At 39.4% G+C, this 18,693-nt stretch overlaps 1 protein-coding gene across 1 annotated transcript; it reads right to left on the bottom strand.

The window, feature by feature from the left end:
* Nucleotides 1-608: 608 nt before the first annotated feature.
* On the bottom strand, nucleotides 609-5,863 carry DKK1 (dickkopf WNT signaling pathway inhibitor 1). Its single transcript, XM_003903940.4, has 4 exons — nucleotides 5,395-5,863; nucleotides 4,987-5,149; nucleotides 3,679-3,819; nucleotides 609-3,563 (listed from the first exon to the last, which is right to left on the bottom strand). Exons 1-4 carry the CDS (start codon nucleotides 5,635-5,637, stop codon nucleotides 3,310-3,312), a joined length of 801 nt encoding a protein of 266 aa, XP_003903989.1. The 5' UTR covers nucleotides 5,638-5,863; the 3' UTR covers nucleotides 609-3,309.
* Nucleotides 5,864-18,693: the final 12,830 nt, after the last annotated feature.

Below are 18,693 nucleotides of genomic sequence, written 5' to 3'. Positions count from 1 at the left end.
CTAGAGACTGTTTCTAACCACTAAACTAAATCAACTTCCAGCACTAATGCTCGTCGTCTCCCTTGCTAAATAGTAAGTTCTCTGAAGTTAAAGACCAATATTATACGCATCTTTTCAAATGCTAGCATAGTGCCCACTGGACATGGCAGACTAAATACATGTATATTGAATTAAAATTTCTTAGCATTACCTAGATAGTAGTCCTAGATTTTTGATGCGATTGACCATTTCTAAGCTGTCGACCTTACACTCAATATATAAAGGACCACATACGTACCCACACTTTTGTACAAGTATCAAAAGCTTAAATTATGAGAGTATTTTCTTCTTTAATGTAAAGATAAGGTATTTCTTTTATAATTCGACATTGCCCTCAGAATAGTATCTTAGAAGGTATGAAAATTGCAATCACAGAAATCAATGGAAGACACTTTATAAGCCTAGTGGTAGTATTGTCTTTTTTTCTTTAAGACTATAAAAGAAAGTTGGTAACATGATAAAGTTTGATAATGTCACCAATTTAAAAATGAAGGGTCAGGCTCGTTCCTGTCAATAGATTAGACAAAGTTTGAAATATTCAACTCTTCTAGCAAAACAAGGAAAGGGAGTGGTGAGAAAAGGCTTGTGATTGTATTTAGTAATAATTTCAAAATCAAAGTAATTAGAACAAGTCTAGCTTTAACTGAATGCCAGAGATTACTGTTCACTGTGAAATTTTTAGGATAAGCCTGTGTATTTCCCTTTTTCTTCTTTGATACAGTTTAGCAACAGCTTAATCATCACTTGGTCAGTGATAAGCAGGCATCTGGACATTTTGCTCATACCAGACTTTATTAGTAGCTGCAGAAAGCATGCATTTTGGACTTTGCTTCAAATATTAGTCATCCTATAACTATACTAGCACATGAAGATGAAAATTCTATACTCATGACACATCACTTGTTAGATCAAAAACTCTCGAAACAACTTAAACGTCACTGGTTAAAATGATTATAGTATTGCCTTTCCAACATACTACAAACTTAATGTAACCTTTAAAAAGAATGAGTCACCTCTCTATGTATTATATTAAATGATCTACAAGACACATAGAGTAAAAAAGCAACGTGCAGGACAGTGTGTAGAGTATACTGACATTAGATAAAATACCTTGTGAAATTTTCCCAGGTGCATGTATTTTCCATTAAAATACATTGTTTAAAAGTCACACAGCAACAACAACAGACATTTTAAACAATCATTACCCAAATTGTTCTAGATTCCTTAAATAATCCTCTTTTGAATTTGTATTTTATCTGATTTCCATCTTCTAGCCTCTATTACTAGCTAATAAAAATCTACAATTTTCTTGGTATTTTTCACCTTTACAAATATGAAGAATTCTTTTTAATGGAAATCCCTTCCTAATTTCTCAGCTGGATAGGAAGAAGAGGCGTCCATCTTTGGTTTGTTTTGTATTCTTCCACACATCTCTCATCTGGAGATGAGAAGCAAGAAAGGCTATCACTAGGGTCAATGTACTGAGGTCCGTTCCTGTAGAAAGGAAAGGATCCAATAACCAGAACCCTTTAAAAGTTTGCTTCTTTCCCCATTTAAGCAGAATGCTCTCTTTCTTCTTTTTGAAGAAAAAGTTTCCTGTTTCCTTTCCTTTATTGTGCTTTATTGGACATGGCAGGCCTTAGAATTGGCCTTTCTGGCACTTCAGAAAACAAGCGAATGTAGAAAAAGAAAGTTTCTCCTGGGTGAGGAAGCTGAGAATTCCAGACAAAAGGAATGTAACAGCAGACATCCTGCCAGTTCCTCTTTCAGTGAAGAACCACCCAAAGCTTGTGTCCCATTGGTTGAGCCCCTTGAAACTGAACGACTTCCAGGAACACAAAAACAACAGTCTAGTACATCTGCATTATTTAAGGAAATATTTGCACGATTGATTGATCAGTCACTACTATCCTTTGCAGGCCCAAAACGCAGCATTTTGTGGTTTGGGTGCAGACTTTAGAATATTACAAAAAAAGCGTAAATTGGGAAGTTTGCTTTCCCTTTTCCTCAGTATAAATAATATGAAATCTGGCAAGTAAAAATGCAAAGAAAATTTAGATTTCATTCCTGTGGGTTTTCTTTAAAATATTGTATCCCTATCCTCATTCCAATCAATAGATTTCAGGTTAAACAAAATTTGAAATATTAAACTCACCGAGCAAGAGAAAAAAGAGTGGAATGAGGAAGGAGTTGTGATTTTCAATGAATAATTATTTTAAAACCAAAATAATTAGAAAAAGTCTGCTTTGCATGTAGTAGTAATTAAGATACTGCAAATTATTTTGTTGGGTACAAAATCTGCAGGTATTTGTTAACTGTATTTATGGGCACACTTCCTGTTCCCGCCAATCACCAAGTACTTTGGAGTGTTATTTTTGTGGATGATTTTCTTCCTTGTCCAAAAAATATTGACCATTTAGGTAGGTATTATTAATTTATTGGAAACTATTTTTGAAAGTAGTAATGTAAGATTCACTCTCATTCTGCCATGACCATTTGAGTTTATCAATGCAGAATACGTCTTTCTTTAAAGTTATTCTAGAACTGATCAATATTGTCTTATATTTAGACACTGTCTTTTCTCTGATCATCTTTAACCATGTCACACGTCTGTTCCTGTAGAACACACACATACGTACACACACACAAACGTCTAAGATCACAATCTCAAAATGCATGTCTACTTATAACATTTCATGATATTAAATGTTAAATTTTATTTCAAAAACTATCACAGCCTAAAGAGAAATATAATTTAAGCATTAAGATAGTACATTTCAGAAAATAAGCTAGTATTTTCATGTAAATTTTAGATACCTATCATTTGTCATTCCAAGAGATCCTTGCATTCTTGACTCCAGAATTAAAAGGGGTAAAGAGTTATGCTTTTAAGAACTATAAGCTGAAATGATTTACTTCAATTCAATGTAGAATATTTGTCAGTCAAGATAACAATCAATGTGTACAAAAATTTACATAACAAGAGGAATAATAGGCAGTGCAGCACCTTTAGAAAAATAATTAAAAGTTTTGTTGCATTTACAGGTAAGTGCCACACTGAGAATTTACAATACAGTAATTTACTGCAATCACAAGGGAGTTCCATAAAGAAACAAAGCTCTTACACTCCAGGTTTTTGGAAGGTGTTATTGGAATGCTTAACTGAAACCACAGAACTTGTATATCCTCAGGATTGAGTTGATGAAGGTCATAAAAGGTTTTCATATCATCTATTATATAAAAGGAGTCCACTGCATTTGGATAGCTGGTTTAGTGTCTCTGACAAGTGTGAAGCCTAGAAGAATTACTGGCTTGATGGTGATCTTTCTGTATCCGGCAAGACAGACCTTCTCCGCAGTAACAACGCTGGAATATTTCTAGCCCATGAGAGCCTTTTCTTCTATGCTTGGTACACACTTGACCTTCTTTGAGGACAGGTTTACAGATCTTGGACCAGAAGTGTCTAGCACAACACAATCCTGTGGCACAGTCTGATGACCGGAGACACACAGAACCTTCTTGTCCTATGAAGAAGACAGCAGGAAAAAAGTACATAGTTACTGTTAAACCTGCATCATTTCACTAAAATAATTCAAAAGACATTTTTGATGTGCTAAGAATGAGTCTTGACATCCTTACCTTTGCTGTGATACATTTTTGAAGACAATGTTGTTCTTCTGGAATACCCATCCAAAGTGCTATGATCATTACCAAAGCTTTCAGTAATGGTTTCCTCAATTTCCCCTCGGAAATTATTTTGATCAGAAGACACACATATTCCTAAAGAAGCAGGAAATAGTGATTAACTTCAGGGTTGTAATGCATTACTGCTGACAGCTATGACAGTGGCAGTCTGTCATGCCAGCACCAACTTGAGATACTTCATTGCAGTGACATCATTTTAAACCTCTTTACTGTTAATGCAAAACTCTCTAGATGGACAGAAGCACAAATGTGTATACTGTATACAGTCAGTCATATGTAATATCCCTAGTATAGCCATTTAAAATACTTTCCCACCAACTGTGGTAGGGGCAAGTGAGATTTCTGCCCATTTTAATATTACCCTTGGAGTAAGAAAAAGAAAATCAGTCGCTTTAAAAAATGTTCTTAAAAATAACTTCTCTGCCCCTGGTGCTATATGGGTCCTGCCAGACTAAGTTAAGCAAACGCAATTCCAGCTGCCTGGAACATTGCAATCTCACCCACCAGTTACTTTACTGTGTAATTTCCATATTACAGAGATTTACTTAGTTCATCCTGGAGTACTGCTGGGTCCTAAGGAGGGTCGTCACCCTGTTAGCTTATTTCTGGAGACCTCTTTAGCTGTCTAAATCCACCTTTTGAAAAATTAAAAGTTAGTGGATCTGTGGTTGGGGGGAGGAGTACTTATATTAAGGCAGCAGAGGGTAGAGGGAGGGGGAAGGATGGAGGGGTCAGGTTGTGAGGGTATCAAGATCTCTCTTAAAAATCGCCTATGCAGATAAATCACTGTCCTCTGGCTGACAACAGTTTCAGCAAAAATCAGGAGAGGCCAATCTGGCAAAGCTGTGAGAGTCACAGTAAGAAAAATGAGAAGGGTAGCAGAACGCCAAAGCTGGTTTCTTTGGTCTTTGTATGATCCCATCGTCCTCCCCATCATCTCCCTTCTCAATTGACCTCAAGGTTCTCCCAGACAAATTTTTATGGAAGGGTCCACTACGAGGTGAGCCGTTGCATTGAATCATTGAGGGCCACGGAGGAAGATAAGGACCTCAGAGACCTCCGAACTTCTCTCTTCTTCCCGATTAAACACTTGCAATGAAGATACTTCAGCGGAATCCTGCATGCTGAAGACCCATTTGCAGGTGGCGCCGCAGAGTTCTCAGGGCGGAGTTTTTTTCCCCCCTATTCGTAGACGCTCAAAGGCTGGACAGTTTTAGTGTGAAGGGAGCTTTCAGGACTCACCATTTTTGCAGTAATTCCCGGGGCAGCACATAGCGTGACGCATGCAGCGTTTTCGGCGCTTCCTGCAGGCGAGACAGATTTGCACGCCCGCGTCCCCTCCGCGGGTGGGACTAGCGCAGTACTCATCAGTGCCGCACTCCTCATCCTCTGCGCACGGGTACGGCTGTGGGAAAGGTTCGGGGAGAGGGTGAGGCATCCAGACGTCCAGGTACCCGCCCTCTTGGACCCGGGCGCTGATCACAGTCCCTATCTGTCTACCTCTCCAAAACCTGCTACCGCCCACTGCTCCCAATTGCAGGGTTGCCAAATGCTCCCTGAACCGCACACACTCAGCACGTTCTACTCCCTCCTCTCCAAATAGGACCCTTTCAAGGTCAGAGCATCCTCGGACTGCCCGACCCCTCTCACCTGGTAGTTGTCAATGGTCTGGTACTTATTCCCGCCCGGGTACAGAATTCCTGGCGCGGCGCTGACTGCAGAGCCTGGGTGCCCCGCAGCGCCGCCCAGCGGTGGGGGCAGGTTCTTGATCGCGTTGGAATTGAGAACCGAGTTCAAGGTGGCGCTCACTCCCAGCAGAGGGTGGCCACCAAGAGCCGCCGCTACCAGCGCGACCAAGACCCGGGCAGCTCCTGCTGCGCCCAGAGCCATCATCTCAGAAGGACTCAAGAGGGAGAAAGAAAGAGAAAATGACCGTCACTTTGCAAGCCTGGGTCCCCACGAAACCGTGCCGGTGCGGTTGCACAGTCAGGGTCTGGGAGCCCCCTGCGGTCCCAGAGTCCTGACTGCAGGGAGCACAGAGCTCTGTGCCGCCACCGCCACCGCGGCTGCCTTTATACCGCGGGCCCGGAGCATTCCGGCCCCTTGGGAGGGAGACAACAAAGCCGGGATGGGATTTCAAAGCGCTGGGAGGGGCTGGGAGGGGGTGTGTTTGTGTACATGAAGGGGGGCCTTTGACACTCTTCACCCCGCTCCTCCCTTGCTTGGTCGTTCGGCTGGCCCGGCTCACCTTCGGGGTGACGGCTAGAAGCGAGCATTATAGCAGACGACTTTAATAAATGCAGGCGGCAGGAGGAACTCTGGGAACTTGGGTGCCCTTGACTGGCAGTAAGGGTTGAATTATCCAGATCTGAAATACTTTTCAGAGCCGAGGGGTGATACGCTCTGCAAAAGCACTTTTTGCACCTCTCCCTTACGCCAATACTCGCTGACTGTGCGCACAAGTCATATTCAGTATTAAATACAAACCGATCTGTAATTCAATGGCTCTAGCAAGACGCCTCTGAGAGGGCCAGGTGGCGGGTGCAAGTTGCTCATTAACCCTTGAGAGTCGCGGTTTGCAGATCTGAGTTAAATCCCTGGTTTAAGGTCGTTCAGTTGCCCTCCTCCCCCTCTCCCTCCGCCACTGCGAGAAAAATGTGCAAAGAGAAGGAAATTTGCACATCAAACGAGGGTAAGAAGGAAGAAGAGCTAATTCTCTTTTGATGGGAAGTTTAGAGAGGGAGGCGAGAGACTGGCGTTTAGAAATTAGATCAGGGCTGGAGGGAAGAGGGAAATGACCGTCCGATAATCAAACCATTTAATGTTCTTTGAATCAGGGCAATCGCGGCAGTAGATGAACTTGATTAGGCAGACGCTTGAGATCAAAGTGGCCGGGGCCAAAGCGGACAGGGTCCAACGTACCGGGTCAGTCGCCTTTCCCCGTTCTCCCTTCTCAGTGGTGGGCTAATGCGGGGCAATAGAAACCCTTAGGGCTTAGCGCCAGACTTCCTCATTAGTATATCATATCGCAATGTTTCCGAACGCAGGGTTTGCTCCCAAGTCATACCTTGCACGGGACCACGCAATACCCCTTCTAGGGAGATAAGAAACTACCTTGAGGAGAAGAAGCGCTGAAAGTGAATTAGAAAGAGAATTTGACGTCATTAAAATTGGTGTATAGATATAATAAAGTAAAGCTTGTGTATAAGAATGGTGTCATGCTTATACATGGGAAATGATCTATTTAATTCAACAAAAACTTATTGGAAGCCTAGAGCCCTGGCATTGGGCTGCCCTCTGGGTTGTTGCCTTATTTTTATTTTTTAATTTTTTTGGTGAGATGGGTGGTGGGGGAGGGGCACAATGAATACAAATATTTATGAGACACAGTTCTCATTTTAAAGAATAAAGTTCTCTTTATTCTAATTACAGTAATAATAAAAGATGTAGTAACAATAAAATTATAGTAATAAATATAAAAATGTACACAATTCTTTTAGAAACAGATTGATATTATAAGTGTCAGAAAATAGGCAACTGTTTTGTGAGTCTCGAAAAAGGAGAGATGATTGGATAATCACTATTGAATTAATAAAGAGTAAGATATATTTATTTTGTGCTTCTCTAAGCTGTATAGATTTAGGCTGTCTATAATGACTCCACATGCTGACTGACCTACTGTAGTCAGAACTGGGGCCACCACCAAGTAAAGCCAGTGACAATCTTAAAGTAATAAAATCCTGAAGTTTAGTGGGGTAAGGAGTAATTAAAACACAATTTACCATGGTCTGTGTTCTAGTTCCTTCAGTTTCAAAGGTAATATTAAGAACATCATCTAAATCATTCTTGAATGGTACCCTAGTTAGAATAGTGTTCCTCCCATGCCAAATTCCATCTGCCCAGGAAATTATTCTGTCAGGAATCGATGCGTTAAGCACCTTCACTGTACTAGGAAATCTGCAAGCTGTATTAAGTTTGAATGCCGTTGAAATGTGGAGAAAAATCCGCCTGCCAATCAGAAGGTGGAAAATGTTTCTTTTTAGTGCTATTACCCTGTTTAAATATTTAGAATCTAGAAATACATTTATGCCACATTAAAGATCAATCTCTTGCCTTTTTTTCTGAAGAGATAGTATATGATTAATACATTTAATGAACTTGGTTCATTAAAAGCTTGGTTTCACACACAAAAAATCCATTGCCTGGGGCAAAAGAGAAGAAAGTGGAACAATTTAATCAACAAAGGGAAAATTCTGTTATAACAAAGAGGCTTGTTGCATAAATTCACCCTTGATCTCTGAAAACAAATCATATGTCTATTATGTTTCAATATTCACTGAGTCTGGACAGAATCTGTGATATTGAGTCAGGAGAGCTAAACCAAGCATAGAAGTTCAAGAGTGGGCTAGCTTCTACCTTCTTCCTCATCTTTCACGTTGCTCCTGAAGTTGTCATGAGTTTAAAATGATTAATGATTTGGTCAATACCTGAGTTCCTACTTTGTGCTAAGCATTATACATGATATTGTGTGATAAAAGATGAGTTCTCATATAATCTACCTTCAAATCATTTAGTGGGCAGAGGAGAGGTAACCTCACAAATTATTCAGTGGAGAAATTACATGGGTGGTCCTCAGAGAGGGCTAAGTACATAGTAAATCATACCTTTGTTCCAAATGAGGAAATTTACTTTTTCAGTGCTTTTTCTCCATTTGAAAATCCTTTCCAGGATGTGGTTTGTTCACTGGCAACAAGAGTGCAAGGTAGATAAAGAGGTACAGTAAAACTCATTGTTCCATCAGCAGCCAGTTAATATTCGGCATGTACCCATTATTGGCAGCATATCTCACAATATGAAAGGCAGGCTTCTTGTCCTCAGAAAGCTTTCAGTCTGTGAGTAGTTGGGGAAATACAATATATTTATATGGGGCTGGGGGTAAAAATTTTTCCACCATCGATTATATTTTGGCAGATACTAGGTCATGGAGAAGCAATAAAAAGGTGCAGGAACTGTGACCCAACATGTCTCAGGAAGGAGAGAAGGTTCTGGTGATTGTGTGAGTCTCTCTTACAGCTGGGTGACAGAGGAGGTGTGAGCCAGGGTAGGTGAATTTAGTTTATTAAACTGAGTTTATTTAGTCCTGTAGGGAACCATGCCTCCTATTCAATCTGGTATAAATATGATCATAATTAATGTAACAAGTTTAATATTTTGTATTATATTTTTAAATAGGTGAAATACGCTTATCAGTGTGGAATTGAATCTCATAACTCAGGAACAGCATAATAATACATGTCTTCTTTATATTTTAAGTGCTGGATGCCACACATAGAATATTTCTCAACCTTTTCATCCATGAAGGAGACAGACAAATATACTCCAAAACACACCATGCTATTCACCGACTATTTTTCCATCTCTGTTATTTGTGACTGTTGATTTTAAAAAAAAATTTAATACATTTTTATATATTTTTTGAGACAGGGTCTCATTCTGTCGCTCAGGCTGGAGTGTAGTGGTGCAATCATGGCTAACTGCAGCCTTGACCTCCCAGGCTCAAGCGGTTCTCCCACCTCACCCCCCAGTAGCTGGGACTACAGCTTCATGCCACCATACCTGGCTAATTTTTAAATTTTTTGTAGAAACAGGGTTTCACTATGTTGCCAGGCAGAGCCGGTCTCAAACTCTTGGGCTCAAGTGATCCTCCCACCTTGGCTTCCCAAACTGCTGGGATTACAGGCATAAGCCACCGCGCCCAGTCTACTGCTGTATTTTTAATTACCTCCTTTCCTCTTTTCTATTCTCTCTCCCTCCTTTCCTACCTTACTTCTTTCCTTCTTTCTCTTGATTAAATCAAAAGAAGCAGATTTGTTGCCATACACTTTTACTTTGCTAGGAAAATGCTGCATAAATATCATTCCTTACGGTGTGTGTTGCCAACATTTTTGTTAGTGTCAATCTTGAATATAGTAGGGATTCCTCATCCCTGATGTTTTGTAAAAAAAGTGATACGACTTTCTCATTGGCTTTTAAAACAGTTTAGTCTTAATGTTCTTCGTGATGTTAAAAGAACTTTTAGACCTGGTCCATGTTACGACTCCCCTGAGAGCTGGATTTTCTGCACTCCTCAGTACAAACAGAAGGCAAGATTTGACCGTGATTATGTTTATTTGAGCAGTGGAGATGGTCAGCCCAGATAAATCAGCCTCCGTTGTAGCTTTCTAACCAAGCTCAAAAGATGTGTTTTACTAGAGCAGGACATTGAAAGTTAATCTGAGAGTAGAGCCCGGAACCCAGAAACATTTGACTAAAACACAGTGAAGATAGTGCCTAAACCACATAGATATCTGCCTGCATCTTTTCTGAGGTCCTGATACTCAGAAAGGTCTGTGGTGGTGGGTATAGGGAGTGCAATGTCCTCTTTGAGTCCCCTAAAGGATTTAACATCTCCAACCCTAAGGATAGGCCAGTGTCTGCAGAAAGCAGGATGTAGGATCCCATGAAACAGTCTCCGCATCTAGAGAAAAACAGTTTTCTTCCACGTCATTGAGTTCCTATTATTACCTCCTTTATAAGACAGCTCTTCTCCCAGGGTATGGCCAAGAAAGGCATCCTGCCAAGGAGTCAGAAGGCTGGGGATGGTACTCTGTATAGGGTGCCAGCCATAATCTGGCTCCTAAATATGGGAAAGCCACTTAACTCTTGGTGTGGTGCTGGCTTTTCTTTATAAAATGGGATGAAGGGGAGATGGAGAGGTTCCTTTTCACTACAAAAGTCTCTTTCTCTTCCTCTCTCTCTTTCTTTTCTTTTTCTTTCAGCATTGCCAAGAGAAGGCTTTTTCTTTTGCTCAGGTTAAATAAGAACATCCTGCAAGGAGTCTGTTCTTTTATGCAGCCTGAAGCACTGGCACAATCACGACACCGGCACCAAGGCTGTGGATTTTTTTTTTTTTTTTTTGAGATCTGAGTCTCAGCTTTCTCTCTGTCGCCTAGGCTGGGAAGTGGCGTGGCCGACTTCAGTCACTGCCTCCCATCACGCCATTCTCCTGCCTCAGCCTCCCGAGAGCTGGGACTACAGGCTCCACCTCGGCCTCAAGCAGTTTTTATTTCAACAGGAGATGGGGTTTCACCGTGTTAGCCAGGAAGGCATGTCGATTTTGAAGAGACTGGCATGTAAGTATTAAGTGCCTGGAAATAACATGAATTACTTGAACCAAGCGACTTTCTAAAAAATGTGTGTGTGTGTGTGTGTGTGTGTGTGTGTAGATAGAGGTTGTTTTCCCATCACAAAATTGGTTGTATTATTTAAAGCTGATGTTTTCGGCTATCACTAATTCTGCAACTAGTGAATTGTAAAGCCCCTTAAGGTGAAAAGTAGAAAGTAGGACCTTAAAAACACTTGTCTTGACACCCAGTCTTAGAAATACTAAAGAGTGGAAGATGTAGGCTATTAAATGTAACTATTAACTTTTGGCGCGGAAGAGGAGGAGGGATGTATAATTAACTCGTGTAAGGATTCTTCATCACCCTTAAGTTAAAAAAATTAAATCATTTTCAGAGAAGTCTAGGAGTCCTTGGCAGGAGGCACGTCGGGATACCTCTCGGGCAGACCTATGGGCTCCCAAACCTGAGTCTTTCCGCAAAGGCCCTGCCTCCAGCGCGGGCGCGTTTCCCAGCGCTCAGGGCCCGCGCCCTGCACCAGGCGGCGCGGCGAATCTCTATTGTTCACGCGCTCCTAGTGCTGGCTGCTCACGGTGGCTGCACTTGGGTGTCACAACCCGTCGCTAGCATACAGTAGTGTAAAATGAAGCTTGTTTAAAGACTCTCTTTGATGAGCGAAGATCAAACGGCCTGGGGACCCCCGGTCTTAATCAGACTTGAGCCAGGATGGCATTTTCACAAATAGTCCGTTTGCTCGGCTTTGAGCAGACTTTGTGCTCAGCACATTCATCCGGCTGCGGGGCGGGTAATCCCGGCTGAAGCCCCTTGCCTGGTCGCAAATCCATTCACACTACAATGGCTGCTGTTGGTTTGCTGTGTCAGTTCATGGGCAAATAAATACAGGGCCTTTCTGACTTAATTAGAGGCGGGTGAGGGGAAAGGCGACTGAGGGGAAGATTAAAGCTCTGAGGGACATCAGGCTCCGCCGTGTCTCCGGCGTCCGGGGGGAGGTGGGAGAAACCCGCTCTTTTGCTGCCTCCTGGTGGAATTTCCGTAGAAGTTCTTAGTAGGGAAGAGAAAAGAATGTATTAATCCTGTAGCTATATTTATTTTCTATGTCCAATTACTTGTATATTTTCACAGCTGCCTATGCTGCAAACTCTTTAAAGCCAAATATGTTTTTGTTTTGTCCTTCTTAATATTCTACATAATGTTTTGTTAAAAATTAAATCTACACGTGGTAGAATTAAAATGGTAAGGTCTGGTATTGTCACCACCATATTCTTAAAAAAAAAAAAAAAGAAAAAAAGAAAAAAAAAAGGAGCTGGGGTGCGAGACTTAGGTTCTCGTTAAATGTTTTAGTTTGGTTGAAGTTGAAAGGCCCTATATTGCATTGCTGGATAAAAACGTCTGGGTCTCCAGATTACTATGTTAATATATAATGTTATAGGGAAATGCCAGGCCAAACAAATGTTAAGGAAGTTCAGACAATAGAACTATTCAAGGAGAATGGAAATATAACAGAATATTCTTTTAAAATTTATTTGGATAATAAAAATATTAATAAGCTCAGGTTTACATTTTCAAAAGGAAGATAAAAACATTCAATAGGTTTATGCAAAGCAATAGTTATAATGTACTATTTAATAGCTTCATTTCGTTTGAGTCAACATGATGTACACGGAAAAAAGGAGCAGCAGGAAAATTAATAGAACAGCATATTGGAAGTGCAAGTCCTAACATAGTATATGTAGCTGTTAATATATATGTTAATGGCAGTCATGCATTTTATTGATAGTCAATATTTTAAACTAGACCCAATTTGGTTCTTCTATCTGTTTTTTGAAGAGTTCTGGTGGAAAAAAAAAGTTCAATTTTTTAAAAATATTTCTTTTAAAGAAGAAAAGATCATGGAAGATGTGTAAGAAATGCCATCTCTAAACGTTCAGTTCAATATGAATTGTGTACTCAATTTGTAGCTATCAGTTAGATGCTAAGTAAAAAATTGTGTACTATTATTTTAGGATTATATTCTAAAATATATTTATAATAATGACTTTAAGAAGCAAATCGACCTCAACCAAAACCTCTCAAAATGTCATTAGTATATTCATTATACTTGTCTACATTTCCTGATTGTGCTATTTTCTCCATCAGTATCTCCATCTTCTCATAATATTACTGCAATCCAGCTGATTCTGTTTACCACAAGAATCATATTCTTTAAAGTAAGCTCTAAGTTTAAAAAAGAAATTAAAAACATTTTGCAAATACCAACAGCTTTGTGAATTCAGCAGAGCCACAAGCTTACTTAGAAGCTGAGGAAGCATTGAGGCAGAGAGTAGTGAATTAGCTTTCTACTAGAGCCATATTCTCCTACACCTTCTTGCTAATACCATTTACTAGTATCATTTACACTAAGAATTTTAGAAGGGAACTCTGGCTAGACCTGTGAAGTCTAAAGGTTTAAAATGCATGTTTTCTTTGTATTTAGAGTTCCTGATTTGCAGGCAAAGTCCTAAACTTGTCTGAAAAATTACTTTGCTAGGGTTTAATTCACAGCTGAGATTAGAAAAATAAGTAAGTAAATAAATAAGTGGAACTTTCTTACAAGTATGTAAGGAGTAGGGGAGAAACAGATTTTTTTTCTGTTTTCCTAGGCATTGAAAGGCAAATATTAGTCAATTAAAGGTGCTTTTCTTTTCCTTAAAAAAAAATCTACTGAGGCCAGGCATGGTGGCTTATGCCGATAATCACACTTTGGGAGGTTGAATCAGGAGGATCGCATAGGCCCAGGAGTTCAAAACCAGTATAGGCAACATAGTGAAACCTCATCTCTACTAAAAATAAAAAATTAGCCAGATGTGATGGCACACACCTGTAGTCTCAGCACCTTGGGAGGCTGAGGGGAGAGGATTACTTGAGCCCAGGAGGTGAAGGCTGCAGTGAGCCATATTTGCACCATTGCACTCCAGACTGGGTGAGACAGTGAGATCCAATCTCTTAAAAAAAAAAAAAAAAAAATTCCAGGCCAGGTGTGGTGGCTAACGCCTATAAGCCCAGCAGTTTGGGAGGCTGAGGTGGGTGGATCACCTGAGGTCAGGAGTTCAAGATCAGCCTGGCCAACACGGTGAAACCCCATCTCTACTAAAAATACAAAAAAATTAGCTGGGTGTGGTGGCTCATGCCTGTAATCCTAGCTACTCAGGAGGCTGGGGCAGGAGAATTGTTTGAACCTGGGAGGTGGAGGTTGCAGTGAGCCGAGACCACACGATTGCACTCCAGCCTGGGCAACAAGAATCAAACTCCATCTCAATTAAAAACAAAACAAAACAAAACACGATTGCACTCCAGCCTGGGCAACAAGAATCAAACTCCATCTCAATTAAAAACAAAACAAAACAAAACAAAAACAAAAAACAAAAAACAAACAAAAAAAACCATCTATTAAGAACTCTTCAGGTCCGAGAGCTCTGATGTACAAGGGTGGGAGAAGATGGAGTCCCTGATCAGGAAGAGAGAGATTTTTCCCTTCTTTCTCCTTTTTGTTCAGGCCCCCAGTGGACTGGATGATGCCTGCTCACATTGGAGAGGACAGACCTTCTTTACTCAATCTAATAATTAAAGTGCAAATCTTTTCTGGAAACACACTTTGAGACACACCCAGGAATACTGTTTTACCAGCAATGTGGGTATCACTGATACCCAAGTTAACATATAAAGTTAATCATCGAAGACAATTTCAAGTGAAAACTGTGACTCCACTGACAATGGAGATGGGAAGATGTGCTCACAATTATACAGTACATTCACCATATAGATATGTTTTTTTTTTTTTTTTTTTTTTTTGAGATAGTCTTGCTCTGTCACCCAAGCTGCAGTGTAGTGGTGCAGTCATAGCTTACTTCAACCTCAAATCCCTGAACTCAGGTGATCCAACTGCCCCAGCTTCACAAAGCACTGGGATTACAAGCATAGCTAGAACTACAGATGCATGCCACCAGGCCCAGATAATTAAAAATGATTTTCTAAATAGAGATAGAATCTCACTATATTGCCTAGGCTGGCCTTGAACTCCTGACCTCAAGAGATCCTCCAGCCTCAGCCTCCCAAAACACTGGGATTACAGGTATGAGACACTGCACTAAGCCCCACACAGATACAACTGACATAAATAATTTCAAAAGCATATGCAATAGTACAATGAAGTATGATATTTGGGTAGTAATAAGTTTTGAGTATATAGTTTGAGTATTTATATATTTTGTATAATTTTTGTAACATATACTGTTATTTTAATATACTTTAATTGTAAGTTTATGTCATTTAATTTTTAAAAATTGTAGTCCTTGAATATTGACTTTTATATCTATCCCTTGTCCCAGATGGCTATTAAACCAAAGCTCAACTTCAACAGACTCGAGAAATGTTCTCAGAGTAAATAAAGTTTTAGTGGCCACTTTCATGGTTCCCACCTTCCCTTAGATTTTGAATTGGCTTTTTCTTAGTATGTTGCCAACTTTTTGAGATTTTTAAGGGAGAGAGAGGGATGTAACATATACACACACACACAAACACACACACCCACATAGATACATATGTAGTAGAATTTTATTTTTATTTTTTATTTTTTTTACTAAGTACTTTTTAAATTATACTTTAAGTTCTGGGGCACATGTGCACAACATGCAGGTTTGTTACATATGTATATATGTGCCATGTTGGTGTGCTGCACCCATTAACTTGTCATTTACATTAGGTATAATCTTCTAATGCTATCCCTCCCCCCTCCTCCCACTCTACAACAGGCCCCAGTATGTTCCCCTTCCTGTGTCCAAGTGTTCTCATTGTTCAATTCCCACATATGAGTAAGAACATGTGGTGTTTGGTTTTCTGTTCTTGCGATAGTTTGCTGAGAATGATGGTTTCCAGCTGCATCCATGTCCCTACAAAGGACATGAACTCATCCTTTTTTGTGGCTGCATAGTATTCCATGGTGTATATGTGCCACCTTTTCTTAATTCAGTCTGTCATTGATGGACATTTGGGTTGGTTCCAAGTCTTTGCTATTGTCAATAGTGCAGCAATAAACGTATGTGTGCATGTGTCTTTATAGCAGCATGATTTATAATCCTTTGGGTATATACCCAGTAATGGATTGGCTGGCTCAAATGGTGTTTCTAGTTCTAGATCCTTGAGGAATTGCCACACAATCTTCCACAATGGTTGAACCAGTTTACAGTCCCACCAACAGTGTAAAAGTGTTCCTATTTCTCCACATCCTCTCCAGCACTTGTTGTTTCCTGACTTGTTAATGATTGCCATTCTAACTGGTGTGAGATGGTATCTCATTGTGGTTTTGATTTGCATTTCTCAGATGGCTAGTGATGATGAGCATTTTTTCATGTGTCTGTTGGCTGCATAAATGTCTTCTTTTGAGAAGTGTCTGTTCATATCCTTCACCCACTTTTTGATGGGGTTGTTTTTTCTTGTAAATTTGAGTTCTGTGTAGGTTCTGGATATTAGCCCTTTGTCAGATGAGTAGATTGCAAAAATTTTCTCCCATTCTATAGGTTGCCTGTTCACTCTGATGGTAGTTTCTTTTGCTGTGCAGAAGCTCTTTAGTTTAATTAGATCCCATGTGTCAATTTTTGCTTTTGTTGCCATTGCTTTTGGTGTTTTAGACATGAAGTCCTTGCCCATGCCTATGTCCTGAATGGTATTGCCTAGGGTTTCTTCTAGGGTTTTTGTAGTAACATTTTAAATTTTTGGTAAGAGAGTTGATTCAAATAACTGAATCTGCCATTTCCCACCAAAATAAAAGTTTCTCACTTAAAAAATTATATAAATGTTGTCACACTGTATTATGCAATTTTTTCATTTAGCATTGTTTCTGAAATTTATCTGTGTTAAATTTAACTAACACATCTATATTCGCTTTCATATAATATTCTATTGTTTGAATACACCAGATTTAATGGTCTGTTATCCACGTGATGAATAGTTTGACTTCTAAATTTTTTACTATTTCAAAATTATTCTGAAGATATGCTGATATATGTATATATCTCTCCTAGTGAATGTGTATGAATTTTTTTCTAGGAAATACACCAATGAATAGAAGCGTTCAGTTATAGGATACAGACATTTTCAAGTTTGTTAAATATTGGAAAATGATTCTTCCAATTTGTAAAAATTCCCATTTGTACCAGCAGTATATGAAAATTTTACATTACTCTACATTCTAACCAACATTTTGCTACTTTTAAACTTTAATTTACAAATCTGATGAATAAAAATTTACTTTAATTTTTAAATTTACAGTTCCTAGTAATGAAGTGGAGTATAGATCCATATATTTCTGTTTTCTGGATGAGAAGACTAACCTAACTAAATAGGTTAGTATAACCTTTATACACAAACAGATGAGGATAATTCAGGAAAGGGGAATTTTAGGCTACTGTCTTGAGATCATACATAGAAAAGTCTAAAATATCATATTGGTGGCCAAGGTAGGAGGATCACTTGAACCCAGGAGTTTGAGACCAGACTTTAAAATATAGCAAGACCCAATCGCTATAAAAAATAAACAAACTAGCTGTGTGTGATGTGTGTCTATAGTCCCAGCTACTCAAAAGGCTGAGACGGCCTTGAGGATCACTTGAGCCCAGGAGTTTGAGGCTGCAGTAAGCTAGGATTGTGCCAGTGCACTCCAGCCTGCGTGACAGAGAGACCCTGTTTCTAAAATACATAAATAAATAAAATATAACATTGGCAAATCAAAAACACCAATATATTTGAAATGCATGTAATGACAAAGTTGAATTCATGCCAGGGAATCATGGGTGGTTTAACATTAGATGTGTTATACATCTTCTGCCAAGTCGACCACAATAAAAGGATGAAGAAAGTAACGTGCCCTTCTTAATGTATGTTGAAACAGAATTTTGATTTTTTAAAAAGATTGACCAAGTAAGAACTCTCTTAATATGATCATGTGTATGCATATAAAACCTGTATCAAACATCTAATGAGGAAATTTAAAATCAGAAAAGAAGCAAGGGGGCCGACTGTAATTTTATTATTATACATTTACTTGGAGTCCTAGCCAGTCCATTACTTCGATAAAAAAATTACTGATTGGAACTATAAGGAGTTAAATATAACATTTTATTATTCAGAGATGACAATATTATCTTTAGAAATAACCTAAGAAATAGATATAGATATTAATCAGTAAAATTTCAGCAAGGATGGTGGACATAAGAGCACTATACAAGAAATTGGCTGGGCACAGTAGCTCACGCCTGCAATTCCAGCACTTCGGGAGGCTGAGGTGAATGGATCACTTGAGCTCAGGAGTTCAAGACTAGCCTGGCCAACATGGTGAAACCCTGTCTCTACTAAAAATACAAAAATTTGCAGGGCATGGTTGTGTGCACCTGTAAGTCTCAGCTACTCGGGAGGCTGAGGCAGGAGAGGCTTGAACCCAGGAGACGGAGGTTGCAGTGAGGCGAGATAGCACTACTGCACTCCAGTCTGGGCAATAGAGTGAGACTCCATTGAAAAAAAAAAAAAAAAAAAAAAAAATCAGTTAAATTTCTCTGTGCCAACAAAGAATTAAAATATTCAAGAGTATAATATTTTAAAAGATGTTATTTTAACAGCAACCAAATATGTAAATGAATTGTATTGAAAATGCTTTTGAAGACATTCTATAAACTGTAAATAATGCTCATGAGTGGAAAAAGTTATAAGATTGTCATTTCTCCCATTAATCTATGAACTA

This window comes from Papio anubis, chromosome 11 (genome assembly GCF_008728515.1).
Source record: "Papio anubis isolate 15944 chromosome 11, Panubis1.0, whole genome shotgun sequence".
In the NCBI taxonomy this organism is placed as follows: Eukaryota; Metazoa; Chordata; class Mammalia; order Primates; family Cercopithecidae; genus Papio; species Papio anubis.
Note: the sequence above shows the minus strand (reverse complement) of the source record. Positions and strands in the feature narration are given on the sequence as shown.